Here is a 26578-nt window from a genome sequence, read left to right as displayed (position 1 = left end):
AAAGAAAGAATCCATTTTAATATAACGGGAGTTTTCTTTTTTATTATTAACATTTTTCTTTTCTTTTCCCTGTTTTCTCTTCCTTGTCCTTCTACCTTCTTTTTGGAACATTCTCCTCTATTAACTGTCAGACCCTTTCCCCAAAGCTCTTTCTCTCTCAGAAGATACACTTTTCCAGTTCTGGCAGCCAAGGTTCAATGCCGTCCCCTTAGGAAGAAACCTTATTTCCTATGGTGTCCTTGGTTATGCTTTGGGGCTGATGATTACAGACTCACTAGACACTGGCTGCTGAGAGCATATGCAGCTATACAGAGGTAGCCTTCACTGTTGGGACTCATACAGAAGAGAACAAAGTGACTTCTTGTGCGTTTGTGACTTTTCTGTCATGGAATGCTGGCAGTTACATTTCCCTATCAGTGTACAGGTGGCTAGTGGTTCACTTTTATTCCAGCAGATTATTCAACATATCACTAAATTTTGGCTCAAAGAACTAAAATGAAGCAGGAAAAGTATTCCTATAGCAACACGCCATTTGAATACGCCAATGAGAAGGAGAGTTTTGCATCTTGCTTTAAACGCAGCAAGCCGTGGTGGGTTTCAGGCATAATTCTATTTGCCACAGTTACATTTATAATGTCATTCCTAACAGTCAAAAGAATGTGGTGTTTACAGAGAGCTTGTAATAGCTGTAATTATACGTGCACACACTGCGTGCTTCATAGTGAGGCATTGCCCCAGGCAAATGAAGAAGCGGGTCACGAAGAAATGAAATCAGCGTCATAGGAAAGACTTGAAAGCATGAGCAGCTCTTGCTGTGGAAGCAGCAGAAACTTCACAGTCAGGTTCTTGGGAAACTACAATTTTGTACCATTAAGTGTGCAGAGGCTCACTCATTTCCTTGTGAGCATTTTGCCGTATTTTCTAATACTTAAGCAAGACAGTACAAAATCAAAGGCAACCTGCCCAGCTTGGGAAAAGTGTGTATTTGTTATTCAAATTATTTAACGATTCCTTCCTGCTAAAATTATTGGAATACAAAAACAAGGAGCAAAGTGTTGGGAAGCTACTTTCAATGGACTTTAGCAAATATTTAACGGGTACCTCTGAGACAAGCTGAGGAAATGAAGGGACAATTTAAAGAAGCTCAAGAAAACAATAGTCAAGAGGCCTGGGTCAGGAAAGTTTTCCACAATGACTGTAAGTCCCGATACATGGCTGACCTCCACAGCTCTGAAGGGTGGAGCAAGAGGATGGAGAGACCATTAGGTGTGTGTGGGGGATTGGAAGAAATCCCTTTTTCTTGACTTGATTCCCATCCCCCACAGCCATAAAGAAACGGAAGGCCAAGTAAAGTAAAAGTTGCTAGAAAGTAGAAATATACAGAGACTCGACACAGTGACTCCAGGGAATTCTTAGTGGAGTCTGACCCTGATAGGCAAACCTAGGATTCTGAGGAAATAGACAAGGAAATGCCTTTAAGCATGCGTTTGTGATTCTTACAAGCTCATTGTTTGTCCTATACTGCTGAGGGAGGCAGTTTTTTCCCATTATCCCCATAGTGTTGTGCATGCTTAGGATTTAAAAATGGAAATTGAAGTGCAAAGATTTTAAAGACAGAAAAGAAGAACAATGACTTTTGAGCAGATAGAATATGGGGGATCTTATACCAAATCAACAGTAATAAAAGTAAGAACTTTTTAAAACATTTATTTAATAAATTATGTTATTGTATTTTGTGTGTGTGTGTGACTATTCTCTCTCTGTGTGTGTGTGTGCACATGTGTGTGTGTGTGTGTGTGTGCACGTGTGCGTGTGCACATGTGCATGTACTTACATGCTGTACCCATAGTGTTGAGTTCATCAGAATTGTAGCTACAGGTGTTGGTGGGACTCCAGGCTTGTCATATGGGTGCTGGGGCCCAAACTCTGGTCCTTGTGATTATACGGCACGCACTACTAACCAATTAGTCATCTCTCCAGTTCCAAAGAAACCACTAAAAAATAACTTTACAAGTGAGATGTTAATATATGTTAGCATATTACTGCATGTCCAACACAATTTTAAATTCTTTATCTGTCTTGGTTGACCTAAACACTGCCCTATAAGTATGTACGGTCATTATTTTATTTTACTAGGAAGGCTATTGAGGCATGAAAGCTTAAACTTACCAAGTTGCCTATCTGATACATGGCATAACCAGAATTTCTCTCACTCTACAATCTACTGTACTCAGCTGTTTTGACAGGTTTTTTTTTTTCTCAAGCCAATTTTTTAATTCTGAAGGGATTCGCTATACATGTCTTTATTTCTTAGGTGAATTTACTTTAATGGTTGTTTGTTTATTTGTTTTCTTGTCAACAATGGAAACTTGCCCAATGAGAGATAAATTGATATGAATTCCCAGTTTGGTTCCTGCTATTGATGACTGATATCAATGACAGTTTTCATCAACAAAAATTCCTCAATGCAGTAATACTACTTCTTCTTCTTGAACACAGAGGTTGCTTTTTATTTATTTAATGTTCTATCTATCTATCTATCTATCTATCTATCTATCTATCTATCTATCTATCTATCTGTCATCTACCTGCCTACCTACTTATCCATCCATCCATCCATCCATCCATCCATCCATCCATCCATCATCTATATCTTCCTCCTTCTCCTTCTCCTCCTCCTCCTCCTCCTCCTCCTCATCATCATCATCTATATAGTGTTGTGTGCATGTGAAGATCCTTGCCTGCACAGCTGCACATGTACCAGATTGTTCATGTGGTAGTCAATGGGCAAACTGTAGCCATTGGTTCTCTGCTTCATCATTTGGGTTGAATTTAGGTCTCATCAACCTTGACAGTAAATGCCTTTGCTTCCGAGCCATCTTCCAGGCCTTGAAGCTTGCTTCTTGACTCCCTGAAACAGCATTGTGAGCAGCCTTATTGTGGATATCATGAATGTGCTTGTCACACACCCTGCTGCTGCCCGGGAAGAGGAAATGAAACCCGGAAGGGAGGTGAGGTAGCAACTGGCCATCTGTAAATGTTCAAACTATGAAACAGCAATTCCAGCCAACAGGTCTGATACCTCCTGTGTCAGCAATACAGAGCAACTCCATTTTCTCAAGATCTGAAGCAAAAGATTCAACAGTCTGATCAATGATAGCCTTCTGTTTAAACTACCATAGAGATAAACCCAGTGTTTTAAAGGAAGAATTCCAAGTGGGCAGGTACTGGAGACAAGTGGATTGAGAAAGAACAGAGGTGTGGGAAGGAAGACAGAGCATCAAGCAGACCACCATACACTTTTAGTCTGTGGGGCACAGACAAGTATGTCCGGAGAAGGCAGAGAGAAGGTTCCATTTCCACATCACCGAAGGGCACTACTCCATTGCTGAGATCTTTTGGTTTCTAGTTCAACAGTAATTTGTTGTTCTAGGGAACATTTCTTGACATTTGTTACACAAAAAGGCCCATGTGGAGAAGAAAAAAAGAACTCAATAACAAAAGAGTAAGAAACTCCACACACGTGCATGAATTCAAGTGTCTACATTTTGACTTTTTCTTGTATCTTCTGTAGCCAAAAACCTGGGTAGACTATTTCATTAAAGGTCTTTGGCATAAGACTGAAAACATAATATTTTATTGGAACATGACAAAATCAAAACAAAAAAGTGATTTTTAAAGTCCTAAAATATCACTGACACAAACCAGAAAAGTGGTTAACAAATAACTTATAATGGGAAATGACTAAGATCCACCCTATTCAATTCATGTTACTAGAGACGTCAAGACGTTTTTAATGATGGTTTTCTTCTGGTACTGGGGACTGAATCCAGGGCCTGAATGTGCTGGGCAGATGATTTTTCACTGAGCTATATGCACCTGGCTCTTCTGGGTGGTTTTTCTGTACTAAATTATGCACAGTACCAGTGCATAGATAGTATAGATGGTAAAGGAAGATAAAAGGCAATGCTTTTAAGGTTATGCTGTGACCACAACCGAAGCCCCTTGCTTCTTTGTTTCTGTGGTTACTGCCATATTTAATGTAACATTTGACATTCTTGTGTACTAGTTTGTATTCTGACAACCTCAGTAGGCTTAAGATGGTGTTGTTTTAGAAAGTAACTTTAAGAAAACCATTTATTCATGCTAGTTGTATATATTCACGAGGCCAGGCTGCCCTCAATCCCCCTTTTGCTATGAATGGATAAGGCCCCTGCTTCCACTGTTCGAGTGTTTGTTGGCTTCTTTGCTCATTTTCAGGTGCTTGGTATCAGACCGTGGGCTTTGTGCATGTTAACCAAGCACTTTGCTAACTGAGCCACTGTGTACTTCTTTTTTTGGGTGTGAGCCTAGCCTTTAACGGCTAGCCATCTCTCCAGCCCTGTGCACTTCTTTTTAACTTGCTTACTCTTAATTGCTATTTTATTTTTGAGTTTCAGATCTGATAAATTCACCTCTGGTTTATTCATTATGTATATATCTTGATTTAATTTATTCACTTACTTTTATAGCTTTTCCAGTTTTATTGAGAACACCAGGGCAACATTTTCTTCCACCTTGGAGTGGAATTTACTCCCAGAGTTATTCAACATGTATTTATTGATCACATATTAGATGTCAGATGCCATTTTAGATCTCAGACACCAATAAATGAAAAAAAAAAGGTAGGTCCTTATACTCAAGGATTTTTAATTCTGTTGAAGGAAATGGATAGTAAAATTGAACCAGTAATCCACAGTATGTCATAAAAGTTTATGGAGAAAACTGCCAGATACTATAATTGTGCGGTATGGGCAGGACCTCTCTCCACCCCCTTTTAACTTAGGGTAGATATAGCAAGACATACCCCAAAGATACTTTATGGAAAAATATGAAGAGAGAACATTCCACAGAGAAAGAGCAGAAGGCACAGAGGGCCCCTATGAAGGAGGTGCAGTAAGGTCCCTTAGGCTGATGTGGACTCTTCGGCGGTAAGAAGCTGGGATAAATCAAACAGAAGAGACCTTATGAGGATCTGCCAGGACAGTGTATTTTATTCCACTTTATTCCATATAAAAAGTCACTGCATGTAGTGCTATGATGACAGTTCACTGAAAAGGACTCTGATGGGAGTCATGGGGACATGGATGAACAAATGTAGGCCCAAGGAAGTCTATCAGAGGGCAGTGCTAGTATCTGAGAGAGAGCATGAAGCTTGGAGGGGAGCACACTGGAGGTGACGGAATGAAGAATCCCAGTTTGGAGATCTGAAAGGGAGATTGTTGGATGGACCAGAGATGGGGTTGAGAACAAGCACACTCAAGGGTGACTGCGATAATTTTTTCTAGAACTTCTAGAAAGGAAGTTTTGACACTTTACATTAGATCTCTACAGAGATGTTATGTAAAGGCTTCATGTGTGTACATCTTAAATGCACTGCTTATCCTAAAACTGTGCTCCAAATTACGTATAACCATGTGTCATATTGTAGTAACACCAAATGTAATTGTCGATTATTTTTTTTTTTTGATAATCTGGTGGCGTGTAGAGTTCTCAATGTTGGCTATTCTTGGAATAATCTTGGGCTAAGCCATGTGTATATTCACATTTATAATCTACTGGCTTTGGTGTGACTGCCACATTGTCCCAAACCACCACAGTCCATACAGATGGTCTTACTAAGATAAATATCCGTGGTATGTTTTATTTATTATGATTATCCTTAGGGAACATAAATGTCCACAGACAGTGCTGTATTGATTTCATATGGACACTCTCGTTGCTTTGTTTTGATGAGGATCAAGGTCTTGCTCATGTAAACTATGTGGAGGCACTGAAGGTGCTGAGTTTTAATTATAAAAAGAATTTAATTAATTGCAATTACATATATTAAATAAAACTTTACAAGACTGGTAAGTATGGCCTAATAGGCATCTGTTTGAGGAACCGTGTCTGGAATATTAAAGTGTATGCTGGATCCTTTTTACTTCAGTAGTTGAGTATTTGAAAGTATTTTCCCTTTCATAAATGTAGGCATTCACCTTACTATTTCTGAATATGAAAGTGTGTAGATCGCTGCTCACAACTAGAAGACTTAGATTTCTTTACAGCTATTATGCAGAGAATATGCAGGCTCTTTTAACATTTGTGCTGACTGATGATCATTAATGGGTTGAAGAGAAAGAGACACAATCATGAGGAACTATGGATCTCTTTGTGTAGAAAATATCACGCCACCATCTCTTTGAAAGTATTTGGAATATGATTTCCTCCTCTCTACTTCTGGAGGTTGCCACTGAACCAGACACAGCAGTTCAGTAAGAAGGACAGTGGCGGGACCTTCTTATGGATCAGACCGAATGATATGGAATAAAACCACCTGACTTACATTCTAGGCTCTGTGATTAATTAACTTTTTTTTTTTACTATTTGATACATCACTGTACAGTTTCATATCTAGGGCCTCTTAAATTTAAGTGGTTTAAAAGATACAAGTTCCATTAAAAATATTTTTAAATGCAGAAACTGGGTCAGGTCTGGTGGTATATGCTTCAATTCCAGCACCAAGGAAGCAGAGACAGATGAATCTCTGAGTTTGTGGTCAGTCTGGTCCTATGTAGCCCTGCATAGTGAGTTCCAGGTCAGCCAGGGTTACATAGTGGCACTCTGTCCCAGAAGAACAAATAAGAGGAGGGGAGGAAGAGGAAGAAGAAGAGGAGAAGGAGGAGGAAGACTCCTTTTATAATAACAAAGTCATGTTGTTTTGGGACTAAATTTAGACTCAGATCTAGTCCAGACTGATCTAAAACTCAAGATCATTCTGCCTCTATCCTCCCAGTGCTAGGATTATAGGTATATACCACAACCTTCTATGAACTAGTTATCCACTCGAGAGTGCAGAGGACCAAGGACGGTGAGTGGTGTCCGCCCCCATGCTCCTCTGAAGGCTGAGAAAGGAGCACCATTAGGACAGGACAGAATAGAGAAACAGATGATGTAACAATTCAACTTGTATGAGACTGGAGAAACAGCTCAGAGGTTAGGAGTATTTGCGGCTCAATCAGGAGGATCAGAGTTCACATCCCATCAAATGGCCCAGAAGGTTTTAATGCTGTCTTTTGGCCCAGGGGGCAACTGCACACACATGTGCACATACACTTACAGAGACACACATTCAGCAGCATAAGAACACAATCACAAATAAAAAAAATCTTGAAAAATTTTAAGCTAAAATTGTTAAGAAATAACATATATACAATTTTTTCTTTATTTTTTTAAAGATTTATTTATTTAATGTATATGAGTACACTGCCTCTCTCTCCAGACATAGCAGTACAGGGCATCGGATCCCATTACAGATGGTTGTGAGCCACCATGTGGTTTCAGGAATTGAACTCAGGACCTTTGGAAGAGCAGTCAGTGCTCTTAACCTCTAAGCCATCTCTCCTGACCCTTATATACAATTTTAATGCTACGTACACACAACTTCTCTTTCCTTTAATGGTTGAGATTTTTGTCTGGAGAAGTAAGAATAAAGGAGGGAAAGAACATTGCTTTCACATTGCACCAGTGGGAACAGCGTGTTTAAAGTAGGAATGCCATGAAATGACTGGCCTGCCTTCTCATTACTGTTCCTCCCACTCCTCCTTTTAACTGGAGCTCCTTTATCTAATTTATTAGTTTGACGATACCCAGGGTTTTCTTCTGTTTTGATCTTTTTAAGACAGAGACTCACCATATAGCCCTGGCTGGCCTGAAGCTCACTATGTAGACCAGTCTGGCCTTGAACTCAAAGGAGATCTATCTGCTTCCTAGTGCTGGGATTAAAGGCTTGTGCTACCAAGTCTGGTCTGAGGCTTTGGAGCAGCCTCGGTTTTGGCCTTCTTTAAGGATCTCTAAGCTAGCAGTAAGTAGCCTAGCCATGCTGTTGTAGGAAGTTGTTCGTTCATCCTGGCTCCAGCACAAAGGCAGTCACTAAACGTTGGCCTCATTTCATCAGAGCTGAATGCAAATTCCTTGTGCTCTTCCTGTGTCCTCCTGGAACCCTGGTCTGGCTGCTTGCTTGCATATACTATTGACAAGTGAAGTTTCTCCCTGTGTTCTAGTCCCTCAGGATCTCACCACCTGCTGCCATACCTGCCAACAGTGCATTCTTTTCTCTGGTCTGCCCCCCACCCAGCCACACCCTGCCCCTTCCTAGGACAGCTGCCAACCGCCCAATACTATGTGTCTCTGTGTTTGCCAAGCAGTATCTCTTGGGCTTTTGCCCACTGATTGCTTCAGATTCCTTGACACTCCCTTCCTCTCCCTAAGACAATCAACGACTTCTAGATCCTGCCAATGAACTAGGTGTCGCTAATGTGTAGGCCAGTGTCCCTGGACTGACGCAAGCTGAGCCAGTTTCTCATGTACCCGTGTGAGCACTGTTTTATTAAAGGTTTTCTTCCTGACACAAAATTGTCTTCACAGAAGATTCTCCACTAGGACCATCCATCACATGTCTCATGTGGTCAATAAAGTTTAATGATCATGAAGTTTGGTGTACTTCCAAATGTATGATCAAGGTGACCAAGATCCCTCAACAGGAATGAAAACAAAACTCCTGGCCTCATTGTAGATTTATATCCTTCTTCTTAAAGCAAATTAAAACAAAAATGAACCCTAAAGGATACAAAATGGCCAGTTAACTAGAGAATGGACAATGGAGTATTTTTTACCGAAGATTTAATGACTGTTTACCATATCTAACGAACATCGGTCATTGATTTTAGTACTTTGAAAATAACTAACAATACTATGCTACTAACTAAATGTCTAAACCTACTGTCCCCAAGAAGCCCAAGCATGATTTTGATGCTTCCCTATGTTACCAGACAACTAACTGAACTTTAATAAGGGATCCTGGCCTGCTCATTTGATTGGGTCCTTTGGTGCTAAGTGGAGTGCTTTCGGTCAGTTTTGACAAGTTATGCATTCGCCACTGAATTACACTTGGAAGAGGCTATTTTGCACATAAATGTAAATCGAACCACGAAGCTTCAAAATCAGTAACACTGTTTTGCATACGAATATATTTCTCACCGAGTATTTGCTCCTAAAATCCGTGGGTTTAAAAAAAACAAAATAGAATCTGAAAGAAACCATTACTCTTATGGAAAACACATAAACGTAGAACACAAGAACACAGCGGCTGAAAGACCCATTAAGAAGGTTTTTACTGCCCCCTGCCGTCCATTTCTTAAAAATATCAAACATTACAGTAAAAACTGACAGGGTGAGCTTGTGAATCATCCTGATGCTTTCTTCTGAGCGATGATTGTAAAGTAAGAAACCAAGGCCAGCAACGAGTGCGTGAGCTTGCACGTACAACGGCTGTTTTGACTTACGTGGCTGACTTTGTCCACTCCATTCTTTCTGTAAGTTAAATTACTTGAGTTTGGGGGTTGGGGATTTAGCTCAGTGGTAGAGCGCTTGCCTAGTAAGCGCAAGGCCCTGGGTTCGGTCCCCAGCTCCGAAAAAAAGAAAAAAAAATTACTTGAGTTTGCTTTTAAACATTTGCATCGTTGGGATGAAGCCTCCAAATAACTGAACAAATGCCCATCTTTATAGTGTAAACCTGACTCGCAACTAAGTAATCAGACACCCTAAGGAGTCTAGGTAACACTAGCTACAGGCCACAGTAAGGCGCTGTTATTTTTACATACGATTCAATTCAGACATTATAAAACAGAATGTGATTTCTTATTACACTTTTCATCTCAGGGTTAAAGACACCAAGTCCCAAAAGTGTCTTGATTTAAGAGGCGAGTCCAAGGAAGATCCCTGATTGGAAGCCCCGCGATATGAATTTAAGGGCCCTCTCCTAAACTTTTATTGCACAGAAGGGATACACCCTGTAGCTTAATAAGAAGAATTTATAGGAGTTACAATGGACATAGAGGTAGCCTTCTTCTTTGGCTCTCTGTTTGCACTCAATTCGCTGTCTCATCTTTGGCTGTGTCCTGTCGCTAAACATAGGAAACCAGCCTGCTGTGCTACGGACTTGGTTTATTGGTCTTTGACACAGAAATTCTGCCTACTCTGGCTGCCACATTTGGGAGATGTGGGTGTGTGTCTGTCTCTAATTAATAAGGCAACCTGGTCCATTCCTTAAGCCTGATGTTTATTTTAGGGTTTATCTCTACTTGATCTCTGTACACTGTCATCTCTGTACCTCTAGCTTTGGGGTAGTTTTTTTTTTACCTTCTTCAGTGACTCAGGATTAAAACCACACACCTTTCTCCTCACTTCCGATAAACCATTTACCATTTTTACACTGCCTAGGCTCTGTAAAATCTGCACTCCTATATAACAGCCTGCTGGTATTTCTCATGGCCTCTTTACCTGCCCCACCTGGGGTACCTAGTGGTGTTGGCTATTTGGCCTCCTTTTTGTCTGGCAGGTTTTTGAGAAAATTCTACTGCAGAGACCAGAGGACAAACAACCCAAGAAATCTCTCCTCTTCTCCCTTGAAGTAACACCAGAAGTCAACAAAGTCGCTTTACATTCACAATAAGAGTTCTTACCTGACTCTGGGAGCTGGGTTTCCAGTGACTCTACACTCCAAATAAACTCTGCTTCCTTCGGCAACTTCTTGGCTCCTCAGCTTCTGGATGAAGCGAGGTGCAGATGATGGCAAGTGGCGGGCTTTCTGGGGCTGTGGGTGCGGGATGTGAGTGTGTGGCAAGGTCTCTTCTGGAGCCTTGTGGGCCTGGTAGCAAAGGCTGCCCTGGGGTTGCTTGACCTCTGCGTCCATCTCGAGTTGGTCTAGCTGGTCTGCAGTGGGGCTCTGGCTGGCTGAGGCACTCATCAGGGTTGATGGCTGATTTTTAGGAGACAGATACCCACTGTCTGGTGACGAGGACTCACCATTAGGGCTTCTGTTTCTTGGCTTGGCTGCCTCTCTAAATATGGACGTCAGTTCCTCGATGAAACTAGCTGCCTTGTCGCACAGTTGGCTCTGGGGGCCAGTCTTGCTTTGCTGGGCAGCCTTGGGCTTTGCACTTGGATTGGGAACTTTTGCACCTCGTTTTTCAGCCTTGCGTAGGCTCCGGATGTAGCTGGGGCTGGCCAGCAGTGGTGATACCCCAGGTTTTCTCTTTGAAGCCGCCGGGGAAGTGATCCTTTCAGCTTGTTCTGCTAGAGGCTGGACAGATGCTCGCCTATTATCCCGAGGTCCTTCTGAGGAAGTCTGCTCGCCTGATTTCTTCTCCTCATAGGAAGGAGTTTCGCAGAGGCTCGTAGGAGACTTGCTGAAAATCTGCGAGATCTCCTTTTCGGAGTCAAAATCTTCAGTTTCAGAGTTGTCTATAGCTCTGCGTGCCAGGTCAAGGCTTTTATTTATTTCTTCCTGGCTGAGGAAAGCAGAGAGGCCTGGGAAGAAGTCAGCACTTCTGCCCTCTTCCTGCACGTCTGATAAGGAATCATAGAAGGAGTCGTGGGAGGAAGTCTCTGACATATTTGAGCAGTCTACACACACTTGTTACTTGTAGCAGGAAGCTGGAGGCACAGGAAACCTGTGTTCTTGCTTTCTGAAAGACAACACAGAATCTTCATCAGTGTTAATAACCCTTCCCCTGATTTTTTTTCATATCATTAGTAACAAGAAATTGAAAGAAACTTTAAGATGAGCCACTATAGCAATCTTCTTTATTCTATAAATTGGAAGAAAGACCAAATATTTGTGTGCTTACAACTTACAATCCATTAAATTTTTATTTTAGATTTTCGAGGTAACCTCTTGTTATGTAGCTCAGCCTGGCCTTGAACACACAATCTTCTTATCTCTGCTTCCAGATCTAAGAGCTAGAGGTTGGATTAAAATGTCTGGCATGGTTTGTAATTTCAGGTTGACATGCACTCTGTAAGTGAGCAACTACTCACAAATGATACAAGGAGAGGATGTCTTCGGCACGGCAGGTCCACAGTGGGCACATAGGGGGCGTTTTGCGTGCCCTCTCCTCTCTCATCACAGAGTTTACCAGTCGTCTCAATGCAGCAATATTTTCAGATAAGTGCTTGAGAATTTTAGTAACTCTGACTGTCCTAGTTTGGTTTCTGTTGCTGAGATCGAAACTATGAGTAGACGCAACTTTGGGAGGAAAAAGTTTATTTGGTTCATAGGTTACCGTCCATCATGGAGGGAAGCCAAAGCTTCCTCATGCAAGAACCTGGAGGCAGGAACTAAAGCAGAGACCGTGGAGGGATGCTGCTTACTGACTTGCTCTCCGTGCTCAGCTCACTTTTTCATACAACCCCGGAGCACCTGCCCAGTGGTAGCACTGCCCAGAGTGGGCTCAGTCTTCTCACATCAATCATAAAACAAGAACATGACCCTGGACATGGCCACAGGACAATCTGACGGAGTCCATTTCTTGATTGGAGTTGCTCTTTGCAGGTGACTCTGGTTTGTGTCATGATGACAAAGGCAGTGTTCTGATAGAACACTGACTTTGTTCACATGGCTCGAATCCACCAAGGGCAAATGTATAATCTCAGATTTCACCCATTTAATAAGTATAAATAGAAAGATCAAGCATTTGTGTGTTTACGAGTTATGATGTATTTATTTATTTATGTTTCTAATAAACAGTTTCAACATTTCTTTGTGTGCAGTCATCATCGTGTATATTCATTCATTCAACATAATTCTAACAGCTAGCAATAATCACGTATTAACTTTCAGGTGCTGAGAGTAAATGTGCACTCCATACTAAGTATTTCCAAACTGTTCTCTCTCTTGAGAGAAAGGATGTATAAATGTACTGTGTTTTTAACTTTGCGGCTTAAGCATTCCTGTTATATTTATTAACTGGTATGTCAGCATGAAGCCAGCCATAAATGAGATATAAATTAATTAGCATGACTATGTCCACAAACTTTGTGGACACCGATTCTTAAATGTTAATTTTTAAAAGTCATAGCATTCCTGTTTTGTTTTTATTTGGAAACATGCCTAACTATGTAGTTCGGGTTGACTTTGGCCTTGGACTTGCAGTTCTCTAGCCTCAGTCTATGAAAGGAGTTGGGATTAAAGACCTGTGCAGTGTGCACACATGTGCACACACTTGTTTATGAGCACATGCAGGTGGCCTCATAGGTGAACTAGAGTGTTGGGGTACACTATGTGAAGGTATGTCTCTGTATATTCGATGTTCATTCTTTACTGGCAGCAAGCTAAATGCCATGAGGATCTTGGTATTGTCATTCCTCACTAGCCTAGAGGCAATCTACAATGGTATATGATTGGCTGTAATAAAGATCTGACAGCCAATAGCTGCACAGAGAGTAGAGGGCGGAACTTCTGAAAGAGGGATGCTGGGAGAAGAAATGAGACTCAAAGATTCACCAGGAGACACACAGGTGAACTGAGGGACCAGAGTGGAGCAGAGAGGTAGAACTAGGCACATGATGGGACATAATGCCAGGATTAGTCAGTTCAAGCTAGATAGCTGTCTGGGAGACTGCCCTAACTAAAAGGCCTAAGCTTTGAAATATTAAAAAGCCTTTGTGTCATTATTTATACCACTGACAGGTCTGAGAAAGTCCTGTTATAATAGGGTGTCATATTTCCTAGAGCTAGAGTTATATAGGAAGTTGTGAACCACCCTATATTGGTGCTCAACTAGTCTTTTAAAAGAGCAGTAAAGATTCCTAACCACTGAGTCATCTGCCAAGGCCCTAAAGGGTTTTTCTTTTGCAGTGGAAAAAAATCCATAGTTCTGTACATAAAATGTCAATAGGATGGATTAACTCCAGAGGATGATGTTTGCTGACTGCTTTCTGATCTAGAATCATGACATAGTCCTTCCATTCAAGAGTTAAAAAGCCACCACATGGGGTAATAAAATAGGGAAGTTGGAGCCATTAAACAAATGACGTGAAGGTAATCTAAACATCTGATAGAGTGTCAAAAGAATGTGAAAAGTGCATAGGAACCATAGGAACAATGTGGGGAGGAGCAGTCTAGTCTTAAAGGATGTAGAAGACAGCTAGGTGTTCTGTAAAGGACATTTATCTGTGAATATCATTGGAATCAAATGATAGTATCATTTGGGCATCAGTTTAAACTCCCCTTTTGCTCACTGAAGCAATGAGTCTTCTGTCACTCTAGTTGTGGTGTTCTTTTACTAGATGTTGTTTACAGCATCATAGGAGGAAAAGTTAGAAAGTCCCCAAGATAGCATTTAGAAGTCATCAAAGGAAGATATTGAACATGGTGAATTTCAACACATTCTGCCAGTAGTAACCTGGTGGGGTATTCCCCAGAAGTATGACAATTGGACCAAGTGAAGCAGTTTACCATCTAAGAACATCTGGTTTTTGGCATTGGAACTGCTTGCTTATCTAGCTTGATGAGCTAGGCTTGATGAGCTCCACTGTCCTGTTCCTATCATCGCACTTACCTTTATCAACTCAATGGTTCTCTAGTTCAGTGGTTTGCAGTCTGTAGTCACAACCCCTTTGGGGGTCCAACAACCTCTTCACAGGGGTTGTTCATCAGATATCCTTCTGTTAGATATTATACTCCAGTTTGTAATGTTAGCAAAATTATAGTTATGAAGTGGCAATGAAATAACTTTATGGTCGGGGGTCACTGAAACATGAGGAACTGTATTGAAGGGTCACAGCATTAGGAAGGTTGAGAGCCGCTGCTCTAGTTTCTTTGTCTTGACTCTTCTGTAGCATGGAACCTTCCTAATTGTTCTCTTCACGAAGGAAGTTTGTACTCAGATCACTTTTAACATGTAAATATATTTTGTTTATGAGCAACAGGCAGTTCAACTCTAATTTTGAGATGACAGAATCATGGTAAAAGTAAACAAGTATAAAACAAATATGCATATAAAATTTTATGTAGCTAATTAATCATGAAACCATTTAAGAGTTTACAACCCCATTTCGAAGAAGGCACTGAAGACTGCACACATATGTAAGTGATTATGAGTGTTTAAACTTTTTGGTAGACTTACAACTGGTTAAGATCTATACAACAATAAAATACAGTGTTTGGAATTATACAGAATCCAAGTCAGTATTATTTTCACTAGAAAAAAATTGTATATCTGGGAAACACTCAGCCCTGCATGGTTACACATGTCTATAATCCAGGACCCAGGTGTTGGGAGGTAGCCTGTTCTAAGAAGAAAGCTCCCAGCAAGCCAGGGTCCACAGTGAGACCCTCCGCACAGAGAAGAACCAAGATTCAGGTCCAGGCAGTTAATCTATAGCTGTCTTAACCATGTACTTTAGCACTGTTACATTATAGTTTTACAAGCAAGATTCCTAAACCATGCATCATATTAATAAAACAAGATCAGAAACAAGCTCCATACATCACTAACTCCTTTATAATTTAGTATAAGATCAACATACTATGATACGTTTTAAAGCTTCAGGAAAAGCATTGTATAAGGGAGCTTAAGCCAAGTGAATGATGGGAAACAGCCAATTCTTACTGCTAAGTTGGGAGTGTTTGCTGCAGGCATATATTGTCTCACCTGCTTACTAACTCACGTGTTAGTTTTTCAACAGGTGCCACCTTATAGGATTCAGTCGTCAGGATTAGGTTTAAAAATTGCTTGCACAGTGAAAAGTGAATTAATAGCATGATTGCGTACCTGCTCTAGATTTAATTTTCAGCTCAGTTATTGCTGCTGGAACATGCACGCGGGGTAAGTAAAACGCTCACTCAACATGCAATGAACAAGAAGGTTTCTAGGTGGCCTGAGGTTACTGGAAAATTACGCTTCAGAGATTTTTGTGTCAGTCAACACTTCAAAAATGAAAAGACCATCTTCCAAAGGAATGATACACAACTGCAAACATCTCCATTATTTCACTGAGACTTCCTGTTGGATGCTAAATCATGCTTTTTCTAATCTGATGATGCTGTGAGAGATGCGGACTATGAAGCAAAAAAAAGTACAACTTATCTTGCTTTTGGTCTGTAAAGAAGGAATGAGAGAAATGACAGTGTAAGGGGAAGTGTGATTCTAATGTCCTGTTCCCCAGTTGGTTCTTGATTGTAAAGAAGGCCAGGGTGGGACTTCTGGGTCCCAGGAGGAAAAGGCAGAGGCAGAGAAGGAATGGGAGAGGGTCTTTCCTGCCACGCATTGGAGGAGTAAGAATGCAGCAACCATGTAAGGTCTCGAGGGGAGCTAAGACCTGCCGCCTCTGCTACAAGTGAGTGGCCAAGGATGTTTGGCAGGGGTTAGGTGGGACTAGCCACCAAGATTTGGGGAAGGTGGAGAGACAGATATAATAAATTGGTAAGGGCACACTTTTCTAGGAGAGAAAAAGTAATGCCCAGTAATTGTGGCAAGGAGGTAAATTGTAAAGAAATGTGTTTGTGTGTGTGTGAGTGTGTGTGTGTGTGTGTGTGTGTGTGTGTGTGTGTTATCTGAGGATTCAAGGGTCTCTGGTGGGACTGGTAGCATGGTCCACTTCCCAGAGCAAAGGTCAGTAGAGCAAAAGGGGAGCCAGAAGGAGCCAGAGCATGGTTGACCCCTGGCAAACGCAGTAGCTTTTAAAACTACATGCAACTCGCCAGAAGGAAAGTGTTTCTCCTTCAGGAAGCAGCACAAGCATCTTGAGGAATAGAGGGATCCTCTGTAGCTTTTGATCTTTGACTGCTTCCTCTCCAGTAGTTTGAGTGGCCTGAAAACCCGTCTTTTTTCTTTTCATCTTTCCTCAGTTCAGTTTAGCTTAAATGTCATCTCTCCTAAAACTGCCTCAAGCCATAATTCTGATTTTGGAATATGTGTGGTTCTAGCTTCTTCCCCCAGGGGAAATGGCTGCTCCTTGGGTCTGCCCATGTAACTCAACCTCATGATCCTCTTTTTCACTTCCTGTCATAGAATGGTAGAGCATGCAGCTAATGAGAGTTGTGTACCAGTGCAAAGGAAAGTTCACGGAAGACGAGGTATGTCAGGTAGTTTTTCTTCTGTGATTTTTAATAGTCCAATATTAGGGATTGATCAAACATAAAAAAAAAACATACAGAGGAAAATGGCAATTATCTGCCACTAATATAGTTTAAGCAATTTACAGTTAGGGATCAAAGATTTAAATGAGAACATTTTTACACAGTCTGGTTAATGCCTTCTGCCTCCTCCTTGTACTTCCTGACTGGTATGAAAAGCTTCACGGCCTATCTGAGTTGTTTACCTATAGACAATTTGCCGATCTGACAATTCTCCGGCACACCCTCTTAAACACAGACTGCTCTCAACCCAGGTTCTGCCTCTCTGTTCCTTAGACCTTTTGTGTTCTTTTAGATTTTCATGACTTTGCATATATTGTCCGTTTTGCCTAAAATGCCCCCTTTTGTCTTTCTCCATCCTGCTTGTCTAACCAGTTCATCTGTCCACTTCCTTTGGAAAATTTCTAGAATTCCCTGGTTAATGCAATTTGATTCTGAGTCCTTTGAGTAGTATGTTATCAATGCATTTATCCTTTTAAAAATATATATTTATGTATTTTTTCTTTCAGCACTAGGCGTTGGACTTAGGGCCTTCGGCATCCTAAGGAAGCATTCTATCAGTGAGTTACAACCCTAGCCCCAAATAAATGTATATAGATTTGGGGGGTGCATGGAGTAAGCTGGTTTGTTATATTAGCTGGTCGATGAGTTCTGGATTCAATTAAGAGACCCCAATCTCAATCAATAAAAGTAGAGATAGGGAGAGGAAGACAGTCCATGTCAGCTTCAGAACACACACACACACACACACACACACACACACACACACACACACACACACACCATACCCATGTTGATGCATGGGAGCATAGCACCTCAAATACAGGCAAAAATATTTTGTTCATAGAAATCTACTTTTTACCAACAGCAACTTAACAAGCTGATTGAGATACAAAAGGAACCAAAGAAGAAGAGGCTAAACAAAGAGCTAATAGAAGATGATTATACGATGTTACTTCATTTCTCCCACAATTTGAATTTTAGTGTTTCATTTTGCATTTTTTCCTCCAGGTGAGTTGGGACTTGTTGGTAAACTCATGGATGCTCCTACCCTCCAGCTCCCGACACAGTGCATATGTGAAGATTGGGTGCTTCCTTCCCTTTGAGACAAGTCTTTCATTGGTGTGGAAGTGACCACATAGCCAAGCTTCCAGTCTCTGCCTCTAACACCATTGAGATTCCAGGAGTACGCCATGGGCCTCCTCTTTTACACACAGATCCTGGGGATCGGCGCTATAATTTTGAGACAAGCACTTTAGTTGACTGTTCCATCTCTCCAGTCCCCATTTTTCCTTTCTCTGTTGCCTTTCACATATTAGGGATGTCTTATGCATCTTGTTTAAATATTAGCATCTTCTGAATTTGTGTAATTACTCTATTGGCGATTTTCTATGCTCTCTTCTTAGCTATCATCATGGCCCTTCCTCCAGTTTGTAGTTCTTCCTTTTGTATATCTTTGTAAGATTGTTTTGTAAGTGTGTTGAAAATACAATTTTTTTCTCAGCTTTTCTTTGTCTGGGAGTGTCTCTGCCATTTCCGAAGCATAGGTTTTTGGAACACTGAATTATTTCTTGATAATTTTTCTTTAGTACTGTGAAAAAACAAACTCATGCTACTTTCTTTCAGAACAGCGGTTTTCCATCTCCCTAAACTGTTGACCCTTTAGTGGGGTTCCTCATGTTGTGAAGACCTCCAACCATAAAATTATTTTCTTTGCTGTTACCTCAGAATTCCAATTTTTCTACTGTTATGAATTGTAATGTAAATATCTGATATGTGGTCCTTCAACCCCAAAGGGTTTGCAACCCACAGGTTGAGATGTACTGTTCTAGACTATTTGATTTTGTTGGGAAATTGGTTGTCAGGTAAATTGGGCTTCACTTACATAATTACCTGTCCCCCTCTCTCACATCCTTGAGTGCTCACTTTCTTTCACCCTTGAGAATCATGTTAAAATGCTTTCATTATAACCCATCATGGTGTAGATCTCATTGACTTACATTTGACTTGTGACCCCTGACCTTCTATATATCCATACCTTTCTTCAGTTCATGAAGTTTTCTGTTATTTTATTTCCTTTCCTTGGCATTCTCAAGTCTGCCTTGAACCCACACAACTGCCTGCCCTTTGTCTGCACTGTACCCAAAGCCACACAGGTCACTCCTCACAGTTTCCTTTATGCCAACCGGAAATGTTTGAGCAGCCATTCCTCTTGCTGTATTTTTCCTCCTGTTTGCTGTTCCCACCGCCTGCCCCCTGTGGATGCCTCTTTTGCACTTTAAATTTTACTGAGTGTAGCTTGAAGCTCAAGAATTACTGCTTTATTTTTTACAAAAAGTTCTTCTGTGTCTTTTGGTTTCTTTTTAGAATACTGAAATGATTATTTCTTCGAGCCCAATGAGCACCCCCCCCAAAAAAAAAAAAAGAAAAAAAAACCTCTCTAAGACCTTCCCCACATTGACTCCTGCCTGACACCTCATTCTACAAGCTTCCTGACCTCATTCTGATTATCCAGTGAGGGGATGATTTTCTTTTCAACACTCAAGATGCTTGTCATGCAATACTGTCTCAAGGTTAAGTATTACTTTTGTCTTCCTAACCTGCTATGTGTGTCCGTCTAAGAATTCTAAGTCAACTGCCTATTTTCTATGCGTCTATAATTACTTCCGGATCTCACCACTGGATGGCACCCAGGTCCAGAATTTGCAGGGCCTGTAGCTACTGTGTTGTTGCAGTCTCAGAACATGGGGACAATCAAAACCCAGGGTTGTTCCTAATATATTGTTCAGAAAGAAACAACAAGAGTAGTCTGATATTTCAAGAGCATCCCCTTTCTCCCAACTTCTTTAAGGTAAATCCAGATGCACCCATGGTTATGCCTCTGTGGTGGTCAGGCATCACAGAATAATGTTCAGATTTTGTTTCGTTTGTTTGTTTGTTTTGAGACAGGATTTCTCTGTGTAGCCCTGGCTGTCCTGGAACTCACTCTATAGACCAAGCTGGCCTATCTCACAGAGATCTGCCTGCCTCTTCCTCCTGAGTGCTGGGATTAAAGACGTCCACCACCACTACTGGGCAATTCTATTCATCTTTAAGCAGTGCATGGATCATATACAGGGGTCTGTGTCATACACATATGCCATCAAAGTCATCAAATTATGCCCATCCCTGAAGAAGCAGCTTTCTAAGAGCAAGCAATACACCACTGAGACCAAGTTGCTGAGAGTAAGCTCATGGTCATAGATTGTTACAACCAATCACAGGAGATGCTAGTTAGAAAAGAAGCCCAGAGACTGGGTCTGTATGTCATCTGGCAATAGTTCCATGGGAAACATGGATTCAGGGAAAAGAAGGAGGCGTGATAGGCACAAGACTAAGATAGGACAGGAACATTAACCCATGTCCTGGTTACTCATAATGAGCTGTCTCACTTATTACATCACTGAAAAAATGTTACTGAAAAAGACCTCTGCCCCTGTTCCAGGTTCCGGGTCAAATAGTTTTTCTCACCTCTGACACACATGGGCCACTTGAAACTGACATTTAAAGTTACTTGTCATTGAGACCCGCATTTGACAGCTCTGCACTCTTAGCAGTTCTGTGCCTGCGGTTCTGATCCAGTTCTATAGAGTATCCCCCTTGCATCTGTATCAACTTCCTGCCCTGACTTTCAGTGTAGTTCCTCTGAACAGGGTAGCCTCTTCAGCCTCTTATAAGAGCCATTGTGTCCCACATACATGGCAGAATACACGTACACAATACTCACATATATAGTATGATGCATGATCCAACAATTATTGTAGTAATTAAGATTGGGGATCAGCGCGGCTGTCGAAGTGACTCAGAGGTTAAATACTAACTGCGCAGCCTGGTGACTTGTATTTGATCCCTGAAAATCACATAGAAAGCTGGATGGACGGCTGCACACTACAATGCCAGCATTCCCATGGCAAGATGGAAGGCAGTGACTGGAGAATCACCTGGAAGCTTGTAGCCCAGCTTGCCCGGAGTATGCAGTGCAGAAGGAGAAATGAGAGCCGCCTTCACAAGATGAGAACCAACTTTCGAAAGCTCTATGCAGACCTCCACACTCATCTTATGGCACACATAAGCCCCAACCCCAAACAAACCAACAAACACTAAGAAATGAAAACTCAAAGTATCTGTGTTTGCTATTGACCATCAATACTAAGTGGAATCAGGAGTGCTTTCTCAGTTAAAGCCAGAGAAATTGGTTTGGCTTGTACATTTGTTATTTCATAAATTCCCACATGTTGGAAAGACTAAAACACATCCAACTATGCCACCAGTGGACTTGCTCGTGACAGAACCGCGGGTATTTGCGAGGAAGAGGTACACCACTCGCTCATTTAGAAACGTTAAAGATAGCATATTAAGGGGTTGGGGATTTAGCTCAGTGGTAGAGCGCTTGCCTAACAAGCGCAAGGCCCTGGGTTCGGTCCCCAGCTCCGAAAAAAAGAAAAAAGAAAAAAAGGAAAAAAAAAGATAGCATATTAAACACTTATCTCTAATGATTCTGACTTTTACATTTCTTATCAACAGCCAAGGAAAGTGTCTTGGGAAAAAATCAGAAGCAAAATAATCACCCATTCTGTTTGCCAGCAATTCTAGTACATGCTGAGCCCCCATATCCCAAAACCGGAAATCCCCAAATGGTCTAAAATCCTAGGCTTTTTAAAGTACTGGCTGATATGACATCACAAGTAGAAAATTCTCCACCATCGAGTCCTGTTGTCTGCATGAAAATTGTTAAAAGTGATTATTAATAATACCATTGAGAATATACTTTCAGGCCTCATATGTAAAGTATATATAAAACAGTTTTGCTTAATAAGTCTGGACTCCCATCTCCTATGTGCCCCATTATGTATATACAAATGTTGAAAAAATGTAATATCTGAGACATCTTTGGTTCTAAACATTTCCCATAAAGGATATTCAACAGAATTGTGTAAAGTTTGCTAACTCTTTGAGACATGTAATATGGACATGGTTAAAAAGGTACCTACTATGAGTTATGCTTCTCTTCTGAAGCCTAAGGACATAACCTTCTGAAGGAGTAACATCTCAGCATTCCTTTGACTTTTTGCTCATTGTTGGGTCCAAGAATTAGGGCTCAGAACTCATACTAAGTGCCCCACCACTGAGCTCTTCACATCTACAATCTAACATTTAATAGAAGAGGTAAGAGTAGTAAACTAAGAAATAATTTCCAGGTTCTGTATTTCTTATACTTAAATGCCTTCTTATCCTTCCTGGATTGGCTGACTTTTGGGCATTTTTTTTTTAATGACGTCCATAGACCATGATTGATTGGAAGCCTCTCAATTGTTGGAGAGATGGGTGATGACTGCCACACACTGAGATTGGGCTCAGGCTTTCGTCTCCCTTAAACTACCAGAGAAACAGAAGCTGCTGATATTTTCCCACAGTGCTTTGCAGGCAAATTCTTGCAGGTACATTTTGACATGTGTTCATGTTGTCAATTTCCTGCTCATAAGTAAACATTTGGTATTGCAAAGGTTTGGGAGGGTCAGCCAATACCGCGAGGTAACCAAGACGCTCAACTACCTCCAGATATGAGCACACAACCTATCAGAATTCTTGCTTATTCTAAACAGATATTGCTTCCAAGTGTAAACTCCTATGATCACACATTTTCTTAACTTTCTGTGCATATTTCACTCATTTTGTAAAGTTTATACCCCTCAATTAGTCGGTTCTTTATATGTGTAATTTTATGGCTCACAGTTTCTTCTTGAGTTAATATCATCTGAATTCTGTGAAATTATAGTATAAAATGAAGAGCATATGGTGTTTATATTGAAGATTTTGGATTTTGTATATGTATCATACATCCTAACATAAGAAATCTTAGCATAGCCACGTCCCTCACCAGCCACAGCACTTTAGTGTTGACCCTGTACCTTTTCTGGAGAGGAGAGCACAGCAAGACTGACCCTGATAGTGGGTGCAAGTAACCCGGTCCCCCGGGTGAGAGCTCAGGAAAACTGGCACTGCCACTGGGGAGAGCTGGCCTTGAGGTCATGAGAGCAGGAGAGCTGGCTCTGTCCCTTACCTGCAGCCCTCAGGAGAACCAACACAGTAGGGCTGGACTTGGTCAAGGAGGACAGGGTGAGCCAATCCTGGGGGAAAAGTAGAACTGGCCCTAACACTCATCTAGCCTGAGGTAGCTGAGGTGGCTTAGATGTGGGACTGATGGCCTCCTCCTCACCACCTATGGTAGTTGGGAGAGCTGGCCCTGAGGGCACGATAGCCCTGCCCCCTCACTGGCTATGACACCTGGGAGAGCAGACCTTGCAGCTCACCTGGGCAACACAGTGGAGCTGGCCCTGATGGAGAAGGCTCAAGTGAGTGAGCCTTGAGGGTGTGAGAGCAGGAGAGGTGGTCCAGCCCATCCAAGGCTACAGCACTTGGGAGAGGGCCTCATGCCTTGACTGGGAATCACAGTGGAGCTGGCCCTGGAAGCATGAGTGTTGGTGAGTCAGCATCTGGAGGTGAGGGAATGAGACCAGGACTCTGCCTCCTGTTGATGGCCACATTGGATGGCCTAGTCAGAGCAGTCTGGAGGGCTCACCTTGGTAGTTTGGGTAGGGAAGAGCTGGCAGGCTGACCAGCTCAGCCACCACCCAGGCCCAGGTCCACAGCTTTGAGTTGGCCACTCTACCATCTAATCATCTGCAGATGGCTGGGACACATGAAAGGGCCAGTCGTGCTATCTGAAGCTGCAGAATCTCCATGACACAGAGCAATGAAAGGATAAATGGGAGGAGGCCCTGTGAGGATCCAATATTGTCACAGAAGCCGGAGATCTCAAACCAGACCAATGACTCATCGCAGTGAACGTTTACAAGAGAAGGTGTGTGAACTTCGGTACACACTGTGACAAACTACAGCTTTCAGGACGAGGTGCGCTCTGTGCTTTGATTGTTCGTGTTTTTTATTTTGGAGAGGAAGTTGTAAGGGCAAAGGGTGACTATGAGGTGGTAGGGAGATGAGTGGAACTGGAGTAAATGGTGTGAAAGTCATGAGGAATCTATAAAAAGTTAAAAAAAAGTAAAACAAAAATGAAATCTTAGTATTGCTATCCTAGTATTTGGAGAAGCATTTATTTTTGAGGTCCTGAAATTGTAATATATATATATATATTTCACAATGCTTTATGAATATGAAAACAGCAAAAAGATAGGCACATCTATATGTTATAAATAACCGTGACTTTTACAATTGTTGACTTTGATGCACAGAAAAATTACATTCATGACACTTAGGAGAATCCTCTATATTGTGAGTAAAATATATGTGCATATATATATATATATATATATATATATATACACACACACACACACATACACACACACACACACACACACACACACACACACATATGAAACCTTATGAGAAACCTTCCAGAGTTATTTCCCTTTCTCTCTCTCTCTCCCCATCTCTCCCCCCTTCTTTCTTTTCTTGTTTTTTTTTCTGTTTTTTTTTTTTTGAGACATAGTTTTTAGTATAACCAGCCCTAGCTGTCCTAGCCTCACTCTGTAGAGCAGGCTGGCCTTGGACCTCACAGAAATCTGCCTGCCTCTGCCTCCTGAGTGCTGGGACTAAAGGCATGTGACACCACACTCAGCTTAAGAATTATTTCTTAAACTTAACAGAATGCAAGAAAGACAAGCTTGACACACACAGCCAGTGCAGAGTATAAGAATAGCAGAGTAAAACCAAAGCTTCCTATGACTGACTGCCTCTGAGTTAATCATTCTCACAGTAAATCATCGGACCCTGATGGAGCACACATCATGTTTCTACTTTAGTATTTCTATTATCCAAGACTGAAAGAAAAAGGCCGAAATATTTGGCTCAATGTGTAGCATTCGGAGCTGGCAGACTCAGCATCGAAGCTTGTGTGTAACTACAGAGCTCTCTCTTCCCACTGCTGGTACTATGGGTAATCATTGGAAGTGTTTAGCAAAGAGGAGAATAATTGGTTTCTGTAGAATATGTCAAGAAACACCATGGCCAAGACATTCCACAGAGCTGCTAGAAGTCTGAAAGAAAAACTGATGCTAGAAAGGAGACGGAATCTTATATCCTTTAATCGTGTGTACTAGGGCGAAAGAAGCACTCTTCTGGTGCCTTGGAGGTTTCAGACAGGGAGAGATGGTTCAATAGTCCCCTGAAAATGCACATATGCATAAGAATAAATAATGTCAAGTGTTGGAAGAGTGTAAGCCAATCAGCTCTATGGTGGGATTTAGATAGGAAATAGGAAATTCAAGTCATAAGCTTAGGCGGAAATTTTCTAGTGTAAGTGACTTAGATATTTAAGCACCCTCATTTGTTTGTTTATAGTCACAGAAAAAGGATTAATTGCTTTTGATTAAACCATTCAATATTGCTGATGTTTTTCAGAAAACCTATCTATGAAGGTCAAAGCTAAGAACAGAGGCTTTGAAGTTTGTTTGCTTATTTGTTTATTGTTTTAGAATCATGGCTAATTTTAGACTAATTTCTTGCTTCTTATTTCCTTCTTCCTTTTTTTTTTAAAATCTCTGTTTTCTCTTTCCTCATTTCAGTAATTTTTCTGGTCATTATAAAGAACCCTGTAGGGCAACAACAGCCAAATGTGAAAACATTCACAAAAATCCTATGTTTGATGCAAAATGACTTTAGTTATAAAGTCATGGTTTAACAATGTGGAAGCTTCTTTTCTTTTTGATCATCAGATAATTGCCATTGTGAAAAGGTATCTCAAATTCACCCTGTGATTTTATACACAATCCACCCTGTCAAAGTAAGATATTTTATCTAAATTGTAAACGGAAGCTGACAGTTCATCCAGTTATGACACAGCCATAGACTGTGTTTAATGAGGAGGACTTGAAGGTTTTTTCCTGGTAACCTCTTCATTTTATCATCTTCATATTGAATCCACTGGGAATACTGTAGTTTTTACTTGTAATTTGTTCATTTATCACTTTCATTCAAAAATCACATTTGACAGACTGCATTGTAGATATCCAGTCAAAAAGGTTTTATTCCTGTGTGTAGTAAAATTGTTTACCCAAGATGTTCCTATAGTCTCTGCTATGATGCTGTGTCACTTGCAAATTATTGTCATAATGCTTTGATTATTTTTTGTTTTCTTGGCTGGAATTTTACCAGGCCCTGGCCACTCACTCTGCATGGACTTGATTCATAGGTGAACTCCAGAATCACAGTGTCCTTCAAAGGCCCCTGACTACCCTGTTTAAGCAGTGGGGACTCTTGTCCTGGCCTTGCATGACTATCAGTTACTTTATGTTAAAGAATTAGGCCAACTTATTTTGCACACACAAATATTTCCTCTTTGCACCTTTAGAAATGAGAATACAAAACCAACAAAGCCAAAGCCAAGAAGTTACAATGGTGGTAACTTCCCAGAGTGATCCTTACTCCTTCTCGTGAGAAGAAGTGTGACCTGTGGCAATTTAAATATCCACTTTTAGCTGCAGAACAAAGAAGACTGGTCAGAAAGCAGACATAGAG

The 26578-nt window shown here is 41.2% G+C and overlaps 2 protein-coding genes across 4 annotated transcripts in view; both read right to left on the bottom strand.

The window, feature by feature from the left end:
• Positions 1–26578, bottom strand: part of Erich1 (glutamate-rich 1) — a gene marked incomplete at its 5' end in the record, with an annotated part of 52793804 nt that overhangs the window by 49094903 nt on the left and 3672323 nt on the right.
• Palld (palladin, cytoskeletal associated protein) overlaps positions 1–26578 on the bottom strand; it is a 393100-nt gene that overhangs the window by 365321 nt on the left and 1201 nt on the right. For all 4 annotated transcript variants that reach the window (XM_087587230.1, XM_087587229.1, NM_001433254.1 and 1 more), the window contains 1 exon segment: positions 10545–11549. In XM_087587230.1, coding sequence (XP_087443356.1) covers positions 10545–11476 — 932 coding nt within the window. In that variant the 5' untranslated portion in view covers positions 11477–11549.

Source organism: Rattus norvegicus, chromosome 16, assembly GCF_021556685.1.
Source record: "Rattus norvegicus strain SHRSP/BbbUtx chromosome 16, alternate assembly SHRSP_T2T, whole genome shotgun sequence".
Taxonomy (NCBI): Eukaryota; Metazoa; Chordata; class Mammalia; order Rodentia; family Muridae; genus Rattus; species Rattus norvegicus.
The sequence above is the reverse complement of the archived record's forward strand: the minus strand, read 5'-3'. Positions and strand labels throughout refer to the sequence as shown.